The 12,493-nt window shown below is 41.1% G+C and overlaps 3 protein-coding genes across 7 annotated transcripts in view; 1 reads left to right on the forward strand and 2 right to left on the reverse strand.

Annotated features, from left to right (window-relative positions):
* Positions 1-2,788, reverse strand: part of LOC109546899 (probable ATP-dependent RNA helicase DDX43) — a 3,588-nt gene extending 800 nt beyond the window's left edge. The window contains exons 1-6 of the mRNA XM_019918069.2: positions 2,591-2,788; positions 1,851-2,123; positions 1,018-1,789; positions 853-962; positions 273-795; positions 56-218 (exon numbers count right to left, since the gene is read on the reverse strand). Coding sequence (XP_019773628.1) covers positions 56-218; positions 273-795; positions 853-962; positions 1,018-1,789; positions 1,851-2,123; positions 2,591-2,663 — 1,914 coding nt within the window. The 5' untranslated portion in view covers positions 2,664-2,788. The remainder of the gene's footprint in view (positions 1-55; positions 219-272; positions 796-852; positions 963-1,017; positions 1,790-1,850; positions 2,124-2,590) is intronic.
* A 92-nt stretch (positions 2,789-2,880) lies between these two features.
* On the forward strand, positions 2,881-7,417 carry LOC109546884 (PX domain-containing protein kinase-like protein). 3 transcript variants are annotated; one of them, XM_019918048.2, is made up of 9 exons: positions 2,881-3,110; positions 4,031-4,219; positions 4,280-4,376; positions 4,439-4,665; positions 4,724-4,967; positions 5,231-5,473; positions 5,535-5,827; positions 5,881-6,007; positions 6,059-7,417. In XM_019918048.2, the coding sequence occupies exons 1-9, from the start codon at positions 3,009-3,011 to the stop codon at positions 6,277-6,279; spliced, it is 1,743 nt and encodes a 580-aa protein (XP_019773607.2). In that variant the 5' UTR covers positions 2,881-3,008; the 3' UTR covers positions 6,280-7,417. The 3 variants fall into 3 exon arrangements, with proteins under 3 accessions (XP_019773607.2, XP_019773608.2, XP_019773609.2); XM_019918049.2 differs by having other exon boundaries at positions 6,062-7,417; XM_019918050.2 differs by having other exon boundaries at positions 5,884-6,007.
* Positions 7,418-7,725: 308 nt separating this feature from the next.
* LOC109546883 (chromosome-associated kinesin KIF4) overlaps positions 7,726-12,493 on the reverse strand; it is a 6,118-nt gene continuing 1,350 nt past the window's right edge. For 2 of the 3 annotated variants that reach the window (XM_048667451.1, XM_048667450.1), the window contains 14 exons: positions 11,966-12,229; positions 11,727-11,901; positions 11,450-11,664; positions 11,178-11,387; positions 10,616-10,955; positions 9,794-10,544; positions 9,312-9,734; positions 9,122-9,257; positions 8,928-9,058; positions 8,752-8,856; positions 8,551-8,692; positions 8,311-8,489; positions 8,155-8,210; positions 7,726-8,039 (listed from right to left, as the gene is read on the reverse strand). In XM_048667451.1, coding sequence (XP_048523408.1) covers positions 8,003-8,039; positions 8,155-8,210; positions 8,311-8,489; positions 8,551-8,692; positions 8,752-8,856; positions 8,928-9,058; positions 9,122-9,257; positions 9,312-9,734; positions 9,794-10,544; positions 10,616-10,955; positions 11,178-11,387; positions 11,450-11,664; positions 11,727-11,901; positions 11,966-12,229 — 3,164 coding nt within the window. In that variant the 3' untranslated portion in view covers positions 7,726-8,002. The remainder of the gene's footprint in view (positions 8,040-8,154; positions 8,211-8,310; positions 8,490-8,550; positions 8,693-8,751; positions 8,857-8,927; positions 9,059-9,121; positions 9,258-9,311; positions 9,735-9,793; positions 10,545-10,615; positions 10,956-11,177; positions 11,388-11,449; positions 11,665-11,726; positions 11,902-11,965; positions 12,230-12,493) is intronic. The other variant, XM_048667452.1, reaches the window with a different exon arrangement.

Consider the following 12,493-nt stretch of genomic DNA (forward strand, 5'->3'; position numbering starts at 1 on the left):
AAGTTAGTAAAAAAATAAATCCGCCTCAACAATATAGAACTTATCTAAAACTTACTTGTTGCGCTTCCTCTAGAATTTTTACAAGTTCAGCAGCTTGTGCCCAATCACTCTTTGTGACATAGCTGATGCTCTCGCCAGTTTTGCCAGCTCTGCCTGTTCGCCCCACCCTGTGGACGTATTCCTCGATGTTTTTGGGAAAGTCGTAGTTCAGAACGTGCCTGTCGAAATAGACTCGGTTAACTTGGAATTTCCCCGCAATAACCCGGACTTACGTAATATCGTCAATGTCCAGGCCTCTGGACGCGACATCAGTGGCAATCAAGATCCTCACAGTGCCGTCTCCGATGTCCTGCACTGCTTGCTCCCTATCACTCTGGTCCCGATTTCCATGCAAAGAAGCGCAGATGATATTCTTACAAACACATTCCACAGAAAGGTAGTCCGCCTTGGCTTTGGTGCCGCAAAACACGATCACCTTGTCGTCTGGACCCATGTTGTAGATGAAATCCATGAAAGCTTGCTCTTTGTCGTTTTCCTCGATTAGTTGGATCGTTTGAGTGACACTGTGCGTAGCCGCCAAGTCCAAAGAACCCACATATATTTGAATTGGGTCTTTCATGTAGGAGTCCGCTAAGCGTCTGACGCCCGGCGGCCAAGTTGCGCTTGTCATTATGCATTGTTTCGTTGGTCGGAGCGAGTACATTACTTTGCGAATTTGCGGTTCAAAGCCCATGTCCAGCATGCGATCTGCTTCGTCTAGGACTACGTATGTTACTGACCGGACATTCAAATGACCTGCAACAGAACCCTATTTAAGATCGGGGCCGAAAGAGGAATTTGCCGAAGGCTTACCGGCTTGATTGAGATCATTCATCCTTCCGGGAGTTGCAATGACAATGTCCACTCCGCGACTCACGACGTCTATCTGTTCTTTGCGTGCTCCTCCTCCATATACACACACGCTATGTCGAAAATATTATTAATTCGTTACTGCAGGACATACTAGCAAAGACTTACGATGAGATGTTCCGATAGAAGTATTTCTTCACCTCCTTGTCGATCTGAAGGGCCAGTTCCCTCGTGGGGGCCATAATTAATACTGCAGGTCCCCCCCGTTCCTCTCGAGGAACGGTTTGGCCGTCAATGTGAATGAGGGCCGGGAGCAGGAAACCCAGTGTTTTTCCTGTTCCGGTTTGGGCGATCCCAATAAGATCTTCTCCGGACAGCAGCACTGGCCAACACTGGCTCTGAATGGGCGATGGTTTTTCAAAGCCTGCCTTCCGTATTTCATCGAGTATTTCTGGATAATTATGAAAGGCATGCTCGAAAGTTTTCACGGGTTTCGGCACAGGTCGGCTGTTCTCCGTTTGGAAAGTCCGATCGACAACAATGTTATTGTTCTCCAGTCTGAAAGCTTCGACTTCCTCCTCGGTCATGGCGGTGACTTCGGGATGTTCCTGGTAGAAGTTCTTGATGATCGGCGGAAGGGCGTTCCATTCAGCTTCAATTCTCGCATCACATTCCTTCAAGTAGTCGTAGAAACTCGTAGTTTTGGAATCCCATTCCTGCACCGATTGGGCGGGTTCCTTCGGAGTCTCATAAACCGGCGTGGGAGGAGCACGCGGTGCTTTGTCAACAGTCAATTCATCAATAAGTTCTTTGGCCTTTTGAATAGCGGAATCATCGCCGAAGATTTTGATGAAGGTCTCATCGCCTTCAGTATCTTTGGTGACTTTGATTCGGGACGAAGAGCGCGTTTGCAAGTCAGTGATTTGCGAACCACCTCTGCCTAAGAAGATGTTGAACGTTAGTTGACTATAACTTCCAGGGAAATAATCATGTCCCCTTACCGATAATTTTGCCCACAAATCTCGAAGGAACTTTGATGGTCTCGCATTTGTCATTGCCGCCGTTCCGTTTAGCTCCGCCGTTCCAGCGCGATCCATTTCCACTGAAGTTTCCTGTATTATTCCAATCGCTGCCTCCACGTGCTTCATTGCGTGGATTATTTGTCCAATTGCCACCATTGTCGTTGCCCCAGGCGCCGTCTTGGCCCCAGTTATTTGCTCTGGAGGCTTTTCGGTTGGAATTTGTGAACGTTTGCGTATTGCTGTTGCCCCAAGCTGTTGAGTGAATTGAATTGTTTAAATTCCGGAGCCAGAATTTGTTTTTTTTATGTTTTGTCTTCTCACGCAAGATGGTAAAAACGCAGAAAAGCAATCAACATTGGCACATGCGATTAACGATGAACATGCGGGCTAGCAGACCAATGAACGATTACTAAAAAGAACTGTTCATTAAACTGACTAGATCGTCATGTATTTTCATACAACAGATGCAATAAAGAAAAGCTGTCGAATGCTACTGAACATGATTTTCTTCATCTTCAACACGTGCTAAAACGAAGGTTCGCCAGAGAAGTGAAAACGATTTAAGAAGCACTTCCAAGAACATCTTACATACGATGTTCTTACAATAGACAGTTGAGAGTCTGAATGAAAAACAATTCCCTGTTGATTTGGTATTGAATTGAACCCATAATCAAGCTGATAGATGCAATAGAATCCTCATAATTAACAAAATTACTTACAATGTGCGGCTTGTACAGGCTGCGTAGGCTTTGGAGGAGCATCCCAACTGGCATCCCAATCATCCGTATCCATGTTAAAGCGTAAAAGAATTGGAAAAACTACTTTAAGACAGTTTTCAGAACACGACCAAAACACCGACGTAACGAAAATGCCAAGAACAGAAATGGACTGATTGATCGTATGTCATTTATACAAAATGCCGGTTAGGGTTTTTCGTTTACCAGGCTGGCCAATTAGGTATTTCATCAAGGATGGTAAGCCTGACTAGTTTGAAAGTTCGCCACCCTGATCTGTGATCACAAAAACAGTCACAAATGAAACATGTCTGATAGTCTGCGGGTGTAAACAAGTAAAGTTTATCGAAAAGTGTATTCTAATGGATTTGCACGGAAATGATCGACGAATGGTCAGAGTCAAATGGCTATATTCGAACGGGAAATTAGTACCAAGGTGTTGTTAGATGATACCGAACCGATCAGTTGTCACATCGAGAATTGGCAGAACATTAATGGGCATACAGTAAGTATTGAGCAATTTCCCAATTAGTCTTTGTTGGTTCATTAGTTATTTAAAGGGGCGTATCTCAGGCTTCGGTATCTTCAAGTGCTTTCAATCGAGCTCAATCTGTGCTTCCCCAACATCCCATACAGGAAATTGATATAGATCTTCAATGGCATATCCATGTTATTTTGGCAATTCTTAGAGGGGCTGAGCCCTGGGTGTTTGAAGTTCAAATTTGCAAATAGAACCATTTGACATACGATTCTGGCGTGTTTGTGCGAGCCTAAAAAATAATTACAATATCCAATATTTTATTAGAAAATCAGTAAAACTGACAATTTTGAAAGCAGCAGTATGACGATCAGGGCAAATTAAATATATTGCAGAAGACTTATTTATATGTGCTGTTTGATCACGTAGTTCGGTGGTTCTCAAAATCTTTTGACTCACGGATCTCATTTAATAGGCAATACTTTCTTACACATCTAAATAACTACATAAATGCGTAAAAGGAAAATTCAAAATTTAACTTTGGTGTTTTGATTGTTAAATCAAAAGGTGACGTAAAAATCACATATAAATAAATAAAATAAAAATACAAGCTTGGTTTTTAGTTCACTTCGACATCTGATTTGGTCCTACTGGACAGTTTTTGTACCATTCTCCAATTTGGATTGACTGTGTGAAAAAGTCTTTGAGATGTTGTGTCTCCTTGATGTTCTTTAAGTTTCAAAAATAATTTCCACGTTGGATTGTTTTTGATCAACTATTTGGGATCAACATCCTTTCTAGCGGTCCCTTGTGTGTTTTTTGCAAATACAGGATAGTAACGCTATGGATGAGTAAATGGAAATAATCTCAATACTTTTGCGGAAATATTAAATCGGTGAAACCCAAATGCAAACCATGCCATTGGCTGATAGGAAAATAATTTACAGGAATTCGTAATTAGAGTACATCGAGGTCCATTTTCCGACCAAACTTGGAAGGTCTACAAGCGCTACAATGACTTCCTCAAGCTGCATCAGATGCTGCAAGTGTCCCGAATCCCGCTCGAATTACCCCCTAAAAAGCTCATTGGCAATTTGGATCCTCAATTTATCAGCGAACGCCAGCAAGGCCTGCAGGTACTCATATGGAACATTCCCGCCGCCCCTGAATATATTCACGTTTTTTTTTCTTGACAGAAATATTTAAACAGCGTTCTTATGAATCCCATATTGGTTTCGTCGTTACCCGCGCGGTCTTTTATAGATCCGGCCAACTATTGTCAACCGTTTGGAGGTAAGAGTGCGCGTTTACTTTAAACATTTATTCTTGGTTTAATTTGGTTTTTTATTGTATAGAAATAGCTCTGCAGCATGTATCGTTAGTCCTGAGAGGAGAGTTTGGCTGGGAAGTTGTGGGCCCGTTGGTGGAAATTGGCTGGCGACTTCGCAAGCACTTCTACACGATCAAGTGCAAATCGAGAGCCAAAGACGATCTGATAGGGAGTTGGACGGATTATGGCCCGGATAAGTACTTGGACGATAAGGACATGCATTCGGTGTTCAAGAGCTTGCATCAAATCAAGGCAAGCGTTAGCACAAACTATTCAGTTCAAGTCTAATGTTCGTTTTTCGTGGATTTAGCATCCATACATTGATCACATTGACTTGTGTCTTTGCACGGACATCGGAGGCCTAGTAGTGAGAGATATGAATAAGAACGGTTCATTGCGCGATCTGTTGTGCGGCGCTAAACCAAAATTGTCTTTTTTGAAAAAGTACGGAAACCCCAAAGGCCATAAGCTGCTAACGACTGATGATATTGCGCTCTATGGAAGGCAGATACTGGAGGCGTTGAAGTTTCTACATGAAAAAGGCTTTCCATATGGTAAGTGAACTGTTACATTAGTCGAAAAGCAACCTGTACACTGAAAACACATTGGGGAATGATTCGATGCAAGTGAAATAGGGAAAAGTTGGGACTAACTCGTCTTGGAGCAACCTACGGGGTGAGGTTTTTTCGGAGATGAGCCCTTCTTTCACCATGAATTTGGATTTCACCAGCAGTTTAGGAAAAGTCTTCGCTAGAGCATTATTTTCCTCCTCTTATAATTAGTTCTATTAACAAAATTACATTAATATTATTCGCAGGCCATCTGCACAGTGGAAACATTCTAATCGAGAACGACCGAGTCAAACTGATAGATATAGAAAATGGGGTGTTGGGCGTGCCATCTTACTACCGGCCATATTTCATGCAGCACAAGAAAATAAGCACACTGGAGGCAATAGACGTGTACTGTTTCGGTCACGTTCTCTACGAAATGGCCATCGGATCGCCTTTGCACGAAAGCTACATCGGGGAAGAAATATCCGAGTGTCCTCAGCAAATTAGTAAGCTGTCCATTTCTCAAATAATTTCTTTATCAATTAACGAAGTGGCTTTGCATTTCAGAAAAAATCTTAGAGTCGGTTTTGTCGCATGAGGCTTGCAAAAACGGCCTGCCCACCATTGACGGTCTGCTGGACGATCCGTTTTTCGCTCGAGTTCAGTTACATTTGACCGATGGCGATCGCGCACATTTTAAAATTCCCTCCTCGGTCAAAGAGCATCTGAAGACCGTAGTGGTTAAGATTGAGGATCGGCTCAAAGGTGAGCAGAAAGTGGTGCGAAGCCAGAAACGACTCACCAAAGTCCAGGAGATGATGAGCAGCGAGGAGGAGAGAAAGAAGCACCGAAATCGAATGGTAGTGGAAGTGCAGCGGAAGTATTTTTAGATAATTGACGGTGTTGTTTCCAGAAGCAGCTGAAAGAGCAGAAGAGCAAAGATGGATCAATGAAAAAGAACGGAAATTATTTGGACCGGTGCGACAGCGTTAATAGTAGCGCGGCAACGTCTGTCGGTACTGCTACTCCACCCCCAGCAGGTGCGTGATATTTTCTTAAAAAATCTTCAGATCTTTGCACACTGTCTTCAGCAGGTCCCACGGTACCACCTCCTCCGCCACCACCGGCTCCATCAATCGCTCCAAACATACCGCCGCCTCCTCTATCTCTTCAAGCTGTGATTTCTAATGGAAGTACAGGTAACAGCAGCAGTTCAACCAAAGATAGATCAGCTCTTCTAGGGGCTATCACCAGTTTCGATAAAGCAGCATTGAAGAAGGTTCCAGCAGCCGCCGGTAATCCGCATTCCTAAAGTCTTGACCAATCAGAGGGTTATTAAATATATGTAATATAGAGCGAGTTTCGACTGATAGTCGAACCGCATATAGATAGCCGTTCTGAGCGAGTTTTGCGCTGTTGGATCAACTGATGTGATGGAATTCTTCTATCGAAGTAACATCTTATGCAAACTGTAAATACTTTGGGGCCATATCTTTAACCCAGTCCGGGTTTCTATGTAATCAGCTAGGTCAGTGTCTATATTGTAGTCCCAAATCGAGCATTTCTTTAGATAATTACAATAAATGTAAATTTAAAAAATTAATGTTCCTTTACGGTGTGTCATATTATGAATCTTCGTACTTTCGTGTTTCACTTGCAAATTTCTCGTGCCAATTCTTCAGGGGCATTTAGATAGAAAGGGGTTACTGCTCGTTGACTATTGAACTTGTTGGCCTTTATAAATGTTTCTAATGTTAGCTTTATTTCAGTCATAAATCGCTGCGGATTAATTACATAATATTTACTTAGACTGCATTTTAGCTCGAGTTTTACATTTTCTCTCACATGAATGAGTGACTCGCTTTTACAAAATATCGTATCATCAAGACCGTAAGTCTTCAATATGCCCCTTAGAACACATTATTTGATCGTTTAAAGCGTTACAGCGCCATATTGAGTTGCACGACGGCGGGCTTTGTAAAGCTTTTTCAATATTCAATTCAATATTATCGCGCTATACGAATGGTACAGCCTGTATTCGTTTTACTTACTTATATTTGCTTTGTTATAAAGTGAAAAAATGAAGGTTACACAATTTTGCTTTTGATTAGCTGAGATTGTTTCTCAATTTTTATGTCTCCGTTTGTAAGAGGTTTTATTTGAATGTGTACTCATAGTTAACTAGAGTGATCATTTTCCTGGAAATATCGAAATAATAATTTCATAAAAACATATATTTTTGTCAAATGAATCTTAAAATCTAATAGTAAGGTTCGCTAGTCAGTCTTACATTGAAAATTAATCGATTTCAATGTAGTGATGAGCAAGTAAGCAAAGTGATGTTCTGCACGTGAGATCTTATTTCCTAATTTCTATACTATTAATACTATTGATTGGGAACATCCTCAATAATAACAGATATATGCCAAAATAAAGTTTAATCCTAAGTTCTTCCCGTTTTTCACATGGGTCCCCGCCCCCGCTCTGCTTAATCAAGTGTTAATATCGAAATTACTTTATGTAATGCGGCACATAACATGTTTAAGGTCGTTTCAACGCACTCATTCTTCTTATGTATTGTCATTTCCTTCAATGGTTCCTCATAGAGCAACTTTTCTAGTCAACTATGTAAGACTAAACTGCACTGAATTCCTATTTCTTGGATTCGTGCATCTTAATTTATAAAATAAACCATCATTATGCACTTTTAGCCATAATTCCAACAAACTCCACAACAACCCACCGAACATAAAACAAATAGTTACGACAACATGTATTTTTTAAACAGATAATAACAGATGGATTGATATTTCGCATGTTTTTGAGCTGTATACCATTCAAAAACTTACATTAGTACATAACATGCTTTAGGCAAGTAATGTTGTGTAGAATGAAAAATTTTAGTCACCGTTAATAAATGTTTGCTTTCCCTAAACAGGAACGTATGTAGAGCTCATAAATAATGACAATAATTAATAACATCCACAGCAACTTCAAGTTCTCCGCAATTCTTGGTCAGTTTTTTGTCAGTTCAGTCAGTCATCAAGATGGTTAAATAAATATCTGACTATTCTGAAAAAGAAATACATATTTTCAAATCCGGATTATACGTTTTATTGTGTTGGGGGTACAAAGAACAACTCCAATAAATCAGTTTATCAGCTGTTGAGCGTCACAGAATACATACCGTGGTTTTTTTCTTTCGTCACATTCTGAAACAGTGGATTCAGACGACTCGCTATTCTGAAATAAATAGAACAAAACATGAGAGAAATGTTCGGCCGTACGTTGAGTACGAGTATGGTGTGAGCACAAGAAACTAAAAAAAACTCGAATTACTCACCCCGTCCAACGATTGTGAGCCGTTCGATTTGTTGCGGTTTTGGCAGACAGACTCTGAACATTTGCAGTCGATACTGCAGCTTGCGCCTAGTTTCTTGCATTTACATTTTTTTGTGTTGCACGATTTACATGTACAACCTCCTTCTAACGATCTCTTTATTGCTCCCGTCACTCGTGTTTCTGAAAAAATCACAAATTATTTACACTCTTTCGGCCACACCGACAGACAACCAATCCGTACCATCTGAAGCCGTTAGAAAAGATTGTTTTCCTTTGTTTCGTTGCTTGGTCATCGCAATTATTCTCTTCGCTAGTGGGGTTTTTCGCCAATCAGGATCCTTTTCGGTGTCGTCTGGCGGTAAGTCCAGTGAATCGTCCAAAGTCTGATACAGTGATAGAAGTTAAATTGTGTTGACAAAACAACTATTCGGTATGTTCTTACAAAATCTGCTCGTGCAGCCCTAAGCGAATTTATTCGTTTGGACTCGCCTTCAGAAGCGTTATCGCTTTTCTTTTGTGTTTTGACCTTGGAACTGTTTGCTGTCTCCTACAATACAATAACATTTTGATGTCTGGTTTTACAGAAAAATTGCATAGATAGAATGGGTGTATCTTCACCTGAATTTCTTTGATGCTCTGTTGGAGTTGATCATTTTTGGCGGTTAGTTCTGCAATGATACGATCCTGACCCTCCACTTGCTGGCTGAGGAGTTTGCACCTGGTGGCTAGCTCTGAGTCGAGATTTTCAGCTATACAGAGAAAAAGCGCGTTAAATTTTCTTATTTGCTCGTTGCATGTAAACTTCAACCTACATTCACTTGGGACGCCCATCTTTAGCACAGTTCCCATGTTCTCGTGATGGGCCTTTTCTAAGTTGGCTATTTCTACTGCATGCCTTTCCTCCATTCGTCGGTACTCGCGTTCAGTAAGTTCAAATTTTTCACGTAACTGCAAAAAAATGGTATAAGTGGCTCAACGAATTATTCTAATTAAGTTAGTTACTTCTTTATAGGAATATGCGAGTTCCGACAGTTCCCGTTTGGCCTCAACCTCTTTCCGGTTGTATTCTGCCGCTTGATCGAAAAGCGAACGCAATGCGTGTCTGGCTTCCACCATGGTTTGGAGAGCCTCGAATCTGGTTTTCCATTTTTTTTCTGAAATTACGGCCAGCTGTCGAATGTGGTTTCTACAGATAACTGCTAAATTACCTTCATCTGCATTGAGCAGTTGTTGTTGCAAATCCTGGATCTGAAACGAGCGAAGCTCTAAGTCCTCTTCAATGCTTTTGAGTGCGGCATTATTAGGCTCAGAACTATTCCTCAGTTCATCGAGTTGTTCTTGTAATGTGGCCCGATCTTCCAGCAATCCGGCTAAAGTAACTTCAGCTTCAGCTAAGTTGACAAACATTTCCATTTCTTCTTTTAACTAGCAAATATCCAAGTAATGGAATTAGATTGTAAATAATTCACTCTTAGATGCCTTACCCATGAAGTAATTTTCTCAACTTTTCCGTTAAATTTAGTGCTTTGGGCCTCCTTCCGCTTCATTAGCGTGTTTTGAAGTCTCTTATTCAAAGCGGCAGCTTCTTCGAATTTGCGTTTGAGAAAGTTCTGCTGCCTTTCATGCGCAACTTTCATTTTACTGATTTGAGTTTGTTTTTTCCAGTCCTGCTGCTTAACTCGAGCCAGTTCGCGTTCCGCGGTCTGCTTCCAAGTTCTAAAGCGATCGTTCTCCAGCCGCATCTGCTTTAATAGCTTTACTTTTGCCGTCTTCATGTTCACAATGTCATTGTTCAGCTGCTTCAATTTGATGTCATTACGCTCCTTAATTTGCAGCATCTTTGACTGCTCCAGATTTTTCTTCTTCAAACCCTTAAGCTGTTCTTCTAGCTCCTGGACCCGTTTTCTGCGCTGTTCTGCAATTTTATTCGATATTTCCTGAACTTTAATATCGCGCAGCTGTTGCAGTAATTCATTCTTTTCTTTTTCTAGTGTGTCGATCTTTTTCTCCGTTTCCTTAATAACTTGACGATCAATTATGTAGTTGCTGTTTATGGCCAATTGTTTAGCTAGTTGTTCCTTCAGGGCCAATTGACTGGAGACTTCTTGCAATTCCGAATGCAGAGCCAGCTGTCTATCGGTATGTACATCCTGCTTTTCTCGAATTTCTTTTGGTACACTTTCTGCGGATGTTCGAGCAGTGTGGACAAGAATAGTGAATGTTTCTTCGTGCGTGCTAGAATAAATACGATACTTAATATACAATTGCTGATAAATGCGTCAAAAAATCTGTATCATTATATTTACCGTATTTCTCCTTCAGTCTTCTTTTGATCATTTTCAATCATCTCAAATTGGCCTTGAATATGCTGCAGTTTTTTTAGGTTTTCCTTCACCGATTCAAAGTCCTGGGTTTCCACGCCTGAGCTGATCTGCCCAAGCGTTTCATTGTAATTTTCCTTGATCTCGATAAGCTTATTGTTGAGCACTTCATTTGCATTTTGCAGTATCAGTAGTTTTTCATGCAAGCCAGTTTTGTCGACCAAAACAATCGTCAATTGATCCCGCAACTCCTTGATTTTTAACTGAAGCGAACAGTTTTCAGCCCGTAGTCTGTCGATGTCCGATGAAGACATAATTATATCACCTATAAGAAAAAATTCTTTGTAAAATAAATCATTCACTTTGATCGTGAATGGATTGTTTTATTATCATTATTATAATGTTATATACTATACTATTGATATATTATTTGCTATACTTGTTTTAGGAAGATAAGGAAAAAATGTTTTAATTGATAACATGGAAATCACGTAGATTAAGATCAAATGTTGTTCAAACTTCATTAAATAAAATGCCTGCAATCTACCTTGTCCAGCCATCTGCAATTGTAGTAACTTCAGCTGCCTTTTCAGCTCGTTGATTTCCGCCGTTTTGGGGTCTTGATTAACGGTCGGTTTGTTCTTGATTTTGCGGGCTCTGTCCGCATATCTCAGGGTTGATATCGTTTCTTCCAGATTGTAATCCGCTGGGCTAATACATGCGATCATCAACGTGACACTGTTGCCGCCCAAAGAATCTAAAACGTTTTCATTTTCACACAATTGAACGAAATTAATTTTTCAATCGCAATTGCAATACCTTTAAGAAGCCTTGTTAGATTACTATCCCTGTAGGGTATGTATCCGTTCTGAGTTTTCTCGTCTCCAAGGGCGCTTATCACGTTGCCCAGTACAAACAGGCCTTTGTTAATGTCCACTCCTTCTTTAAACGTTTTGCCTTCGGCCCCAGTCTTTTTCGATCTCTCTGAACCTGCCAGATCTACTAGGTGCAATTTGGAAGATTTGCTTAAATACCTGAAATTTTAGGAAAAGCCGCTTGAGGCAATCAAATCTTGCACTTGAATTTAGCAACTTACGCGTCGCTCTTATTAGCCATGTCTATGCTTATGGTGAAAATTGAGTGGCTTCTGGAGCTCTGCTCGTTCATATTGGTGGAGGCAGTGGCTCGTCCTAAAGAGCCTTTGGCCAATATACTTAGTACATCTTCAACTGAATGCACCAGCACTTCGGTCGCATTGGGAATATGAATTCCTGATAAATTGCCATAAATAGTTAGAGGTTCAGATCGAGAGACGCTAAATGGATTAATACGCACCCTTGGCGATATCTTCCCTAATTTCCAGGGTGCATTGATCTCGCGGCTTATTGGCCAGCAAGTCATAGAGCATTTCGCGATAGAGCTCAATGAATGACACCGTGATGGTAAAATCGGTGCTAAAATTGTCACGAACATGTTGGAAGAGATCCCGCACTGCTCTGGGAATAACACCCATAGTGCCGCTGCCAGTATAGGCTGTGCCCATTGAGTAAGTTTTTCCAGAGCCAGTTTGCCCATACGCAAAAATTGTTACATTGAAACCTGAAATTGCGGATTTTTCCAGGTTTGTTCAATTTCAAGCAAAAGAAGAGAGTCACATTTAGGAATGTTTTCCGGGCTTTAAAGCCGTGGTCTATGGGAATTTCTTCCTGACGTTTCGTCCACAACTGCGGTGGACATTATCAAAGGCGATGAGGCAGTGCGCGAAGTGATCTCCCGTGCTTTCCGACTAAGACTGTCGTATTTATGCGGCCACAGGGGATCCAGTAGTTGAACCAGTCTTAGTCGGAAAGCACGGGAGATCAC

Source organism: Dendroctonus ponderosae, unplaced genomic scaffold, assembly GCF_020466585.1.
Source record: "Dendroctonus ponderosae isolate FM_Combo_2020 unplaced genomic scaffold, Dpon_F_20191213v2 Dpon_F_20191213_6, whole genome shotgun sequence".
Lineage (NCBI taxonomy): Eukaryota > Metazoa > Arthropoda > Insecta > Coleoptera > Curculionidae > Dendroctonus > Dendroctonus ponderosae.

Bases quoted from the DNA above. Each gene is read 5' to 3' on its own strand.
- LOC109546884 (XM_019918048.2), top strand. From the start codon at position 3,009: ATGGCTATATTCGAACGGGAAATTAGTACCAAGGTGTTGTTAGATGAT. The intron at 3,111-4,030 runs GTAAGTATTGAG...AATAATTTACAG, and splicing joins AGAACATTAATGGGCATACA to GAATTCGTAATTAGAGTACA. The intron at 5,828-5,880 runs GTAGTGGAAGTG...TGTTGTTTCCAG, and splicing joins AGAAGCACCGAAATCGAATG to AAGCAGCTGAAAGAGCAGAA.